This window comes from Octopus bimaculoides, chromosome 8, assembly GCF_001194135.2.
Source record: "Octopus bimaculoides isolate UCB-OBI-ISO-001 chromosome 8, ASM119413v2, whole genome shotgun sequence".
NCBI classification, from domain to species: Eukaryota; Metazoa; Mollusca; class Cephalopoda; order Octopoda; family Octopodidae; genus Octopus; species Octopus bimaculoides.
Window position 1 is genome coordinate 56733170 of NC_068988.1, and position 4685 is coordinate 56737854.

A 4685-nucleotide genomic window follows, 5' to 3' on the forward strand; every position below is an offset into this window, starting at 1 on the left:
GGGAAAGGAAATGGTAATTGAAATATAAGAGATAACGAGGAGGAAACATAACAGAGAACCATGAAGTGAGTGATGATGGTATTGGTGAAGAACTAGTTTTTAGTACAAAGTTCAGGAGGTCTTTTAGGATTATCAAAGATGTAAAGAAAGCTAGGTAGCTTCTCTCTCTCTCTCTCTCTCTTTTGACTTCTGAGGTGTAGAAGTTTTAAATAAAGATGTGTACATTATTATTATTATTAATAATAATAATAAATCCTAACTACTTGTTGATGATGGAATTAAACAACAGCAGTTTTCAAAAAAAGGTGGTTTTTGTAGCACCAATTATGCAATGGTATTTATTAAGCTAACAGCAACCTGGACAGGCTTTTTAAAAAGATTTTTTTTTTTTTAAACCCATCCTGACTGCTGATCCACCAATAAAGTTGTTAATAGACTTCCTTTAGATAAATCATTTTTTTTTTTGTTGTTGTTGTTGTGGTAATGATTTTGATCTATATGATAATAAGACAGGCTATCAGTTGGTATCACGAGGCTGAAACAGATAAAGAAGAATGGAAAGTGAGAGATTTAAAACAAAAGAAAAATTATAACAAGCATCTATTAGCAGCAACACAAACCTATTTGCTCTTCAGATAGATAGATTGATAGATAGATACATACACACATTATATATATACACACATACATATGTATTATTTTGTGTTATACTAAGAAGGGGTGCATGGTAACAAAATTTTCGACTCTTAGTCAAATATAACGAAGAACTCCAAATCATTGTTAGAATATCTGCATAAGTGGATTCTGGATCAGCTAGTTTGTACTGGCACTGAGTTGTACTAGTTGTAATAATGAAGTCAAACCAATTTTGATATTCTGAAATGTTTTAACTGAGGAAGATATGTAATGGATGCATTTACTGTTATACATTATGGAAACTTGAAACATACAGATTAAATGATTTCAAAATATCACTATCTGGCTTGAACTCATTACAACTCACATGACTTGATGCCAAGACAAACTAACTGGTCTAGAATCCACTTATATATATATATATATACATACGATGTATTTACTAGTGTGTTTTGCAACTAATTCAGTGTTAAATCTTGATACAAAATTTTTTTTCCCTTCATAGTTTTAGCCTTGCTCTGTGTACTTGTCACACTCCAGTTTTTTCAGTTGAAATTATGTATAAAATAGTGCAATACATACACAAATAAATGCAACATTTGTATGTGTGTGTATATCTATATCTCCTCTCTCTCTCTATATATATATATATGTGTGTGTGTATGTATGTATAATGTCTTTCCAAAGCACATTTCTACATCAAGCAATAAATAGACATCTATAAGAGAGCAAAATAAATAAAGAGAGAAATATGATCATGATGGTATACAGAGCAGGGATGGTAAAGGAAAAAAAAGTTAAAAGAAAGAAAAAAAATACAGTTTGCAAACGAACATGCAGAAGATCTCCTCGTTTGTGGCAGGCAAAAGATATTAAAAGTAGAGATTAGATACAAAATACAATGAAATGATTAGCAAGGTTGGTTGATTAACGAGTCCTCATCTTGGTAGAAAATAAACTCCCAGCGAAGTTTTGTTTCTGAAATTTTTGCAAGTTATGCAATTTTATTTTTTACTTGTTTCAGTCAATGGACCCTGCAGCCTTTCCGAGGCCCTGCCTTGACGGGTTTAGTTAAACAAATTGATCCCAGTACTCTGGTAGGATGGGTGCTGAAAAGTCCCTGGCTTTGGGTAAAAGAAAATACAGGAGGATCAGTTAATTACGATTTTATTCAACATATTCACCTCTCAGATTCACGCACTTATTGCAGTGGTCCTTCAGTTTTTCTAAGCCCTGTAAAAGAACTTGGAATGTTGGGCCTCTAACCAGACCTTTTGCGATACCCTTAAAGCCAGGAACTTTTCAGTAACCCCTCATGTGCGAATATATATACACACACACATATATATAAGGGGGTGCTGAAAAGTTCCTGGCTTTTGGTAAAAGTATATACAAGAGGATCAGTTAATTATAATGTTATTGAACATATTCCCCTCTCAGATTCACACACTTATTGCACTGTAAAAGAACTCAGAAGGCTGGGCCTCCAACCAGGCCTTTTGCTATATCCTTAAAGCCAGGAACTTTTTAGCACCCCCCTTTCACTTATTTTATCATTCCTTTTATCAAACTGCTAAGTTACAGGAATGTAAACAAGCACCGGTTGTTTAGTAGTGGTGGGGACAAACATGAAGGGACATGACCAGGTGGTTGGGGTGTAGATGTTCATGATTGTGATTTCAATTCTCAGGTGAGGCAGTGTATTGTGTCCTTGAGTAAAATAATTCATTTCATGCTTTTCTGCGATCACTGTGACATGTGACACATTGTGCTTCTGTACAGACGCTGTTGATTTGATGTAGTGAACAAACTAATGTGTGGCATGAACATCGTCTGTGCTGGTTGTTCAGCAAGAAATTGCGGAACCCTCATTTCTCATTTACGACAGGAGAGCCTTGGCTGTGTGGTAAGTTTGCTTCCCAACAACATGGTTCTGGGTTCAGTCCCACTGTGTGGTACCTTGGGCAAGTGTCTTCTGCTATAGCTACAGGCTTGTGAGTTGATTTGGTAGATGGAAACTGAAAGAAGCCTGATGTGTGTGTGTATCTGTGCTTGTCCCCTACCACTGCTTGGCAACCAGTGTTGATGTGTTCATGTCCCTTGTAACTTAGTGGTTTGGCAAAAGATATTGACAGAATAGGTACCAGGCTTAAAAAAATAAAAGTGCTGGAGTTGATTCATTTGACTAAAAATCCTTCAAGGTGGTGCCCCAGCATGGCCTCAGTCTAATGACTGAAACAAGTAAAAGATAAAAGATATATAGTGTTGCTATCTCTAAGTGAAATAACATGTCTGTAGCCCCACATTGCCTGACAACCACTGTTGGTTTGTTGACATCCCTGCAAAAAAAAGACTGATATAATAAGTACCAGCCTTGGAAAAAAGAGAGTGCTAGAGTTGATTATTTTGACTAAAACCATCAAGATAGTGTTCCAGCATGGCCACAGTCCAATGGTCAAAAGAAGTAAAAGATAAAAAATACAGCATCATCAGTCTTGATGATCAGAGTTCAGTTATTTGATCAACTGAATTACTTGCTCCTTGAGTTAATCTCTAAGTGGCTGAGTACTCCACAGATACACAATCAATGTGTGTGTGCAATGGGTGTACCTTTAAATCACGGACAATCCATTTGAGAGGTTTCTGCACAATTTCCCATCTGACCAACTTCACTCACAATGCTTGGTTGGATTGACTTGAAGCAATGATTAAAACTGAAGACACTTGTCTAAGGTGCCATGCAGTGGGGATGAACCTGGGACCTCAGGATTGCAAAGTGAACATCTTCAACATTCAGTTATGCTGTGTGCATCTTTCATGCGTAAACTGCTAATGATCAGTATCATTTAACGTCCATTTTCCATGCCGATATGAGTTAGATTGGTTTGACTGGAACTGGCAGGCCACAGTGTTGCACCAGGCTCCAGTTGTTTGTTTTGGCTTGGTTTCTATGGCTGGATGCCCTTCCTAACGCCAACTACCTTACAGTGTACTGGGTGCCTTTTACATGTCACTGTCATGGGTGCTTTTTATGTCACCAATGTTTAGTAAATTTTCAATATAATCAACATTTTAGAGGCATTTAGTAAAATGCCAGTAAATTTGGCAATTTATATGTGTGTGTGTGTATATCTACTGATAAAATTGGTAGTGTCTGTCTATGTCTGTCATCTCTCTCTCTGATTCTCTGTCACTCTGACATCAGCAGCAATTAGCTGATATGTATGTATAACATAAAAAACCCTAATGATCCGTTTAGTTAGCGGACCACAGAGTAGAGTTGGAGATATGTAACTTTAACTGCCAACATGTAAATTGTACATGTGTGAGAGAGAGAGAGAGAGAGAATGTGTGTATTGGTACCTGTTTATCTATCTATCTATCTATATACATCTGTATGTATGTATATCGTATTATTCTTTAAATAATAAAGAGGAAGATTTATTTTACTCATTTAAACCCTTTCAATAAAGTTTACCACAAGCAGATGACTATAAAACTAAATATTTATTGAAATGTGGATTATCCAATAAATACCAACTAGCATGTGTGTATGTGTGTATGTGAATATATATGTTGTATCTTGGGTGGGTCATTATGCCAATAATAAACACATTAACTGGTTCTATTTCACTTCTGTCAATTGGTAAAAAATTTAGCCAATAAACTAATTGTTTGATTAATCATCTGACAAATCAATCATTTATGTTCGCTGAAGTCCTTTTGTTGCCATTCACAACCTATCTGAGATAGACCTGAAGTAGAGAGAGGGAGAGAGAGAGAGAGAGAGAGAGAGCATGCTATTGAAGAGGTCACAAATGGTGACAAAAGAACTGTAACAAACATAACTCATTGAGTAATTGAGTAACTGAACGATTAATTGTTAATTGTTTAGATAGTTAACAATTGATGAATAATAAAGAAGTGAATTAGAACCAGTGTGTAAGTTTATTATTGGAATGATGATCCATCCAAGAAAGCCCCCCCCCCCCCAAATGTTTCAACACACAAGTTCACCTCAAAAATCTTGCAAACCAAATATCGCATAT

The 4685-nt window shown here is 35.9% G+C and overlaps 1 protein-coding gene across 1 annotated transcript in view; it reads right to left on the reverse strand.

Annotated features, from left to right (window-relative positions):
* Positions 1–308: 308 nt before the first annotated feature.
* LOC106876126 (G protein-coupled receptor kinase 5) overlaps positions 309–4685 on the reverse strand; it is a 383600-nt gene continuing 379223 nt past the window's right edge. Inside the window, exon 16 of the mRNA XM_052969852.1 lies at positions 309–535. Within this exon, the coding sequence (XP_052825812.1) occupies positions 518–535 (18 nt within the window). The 3' untranslated portion in view covers positions 309–517. The remainder of the gene's footprint in view (positions 536–4685) is intronic.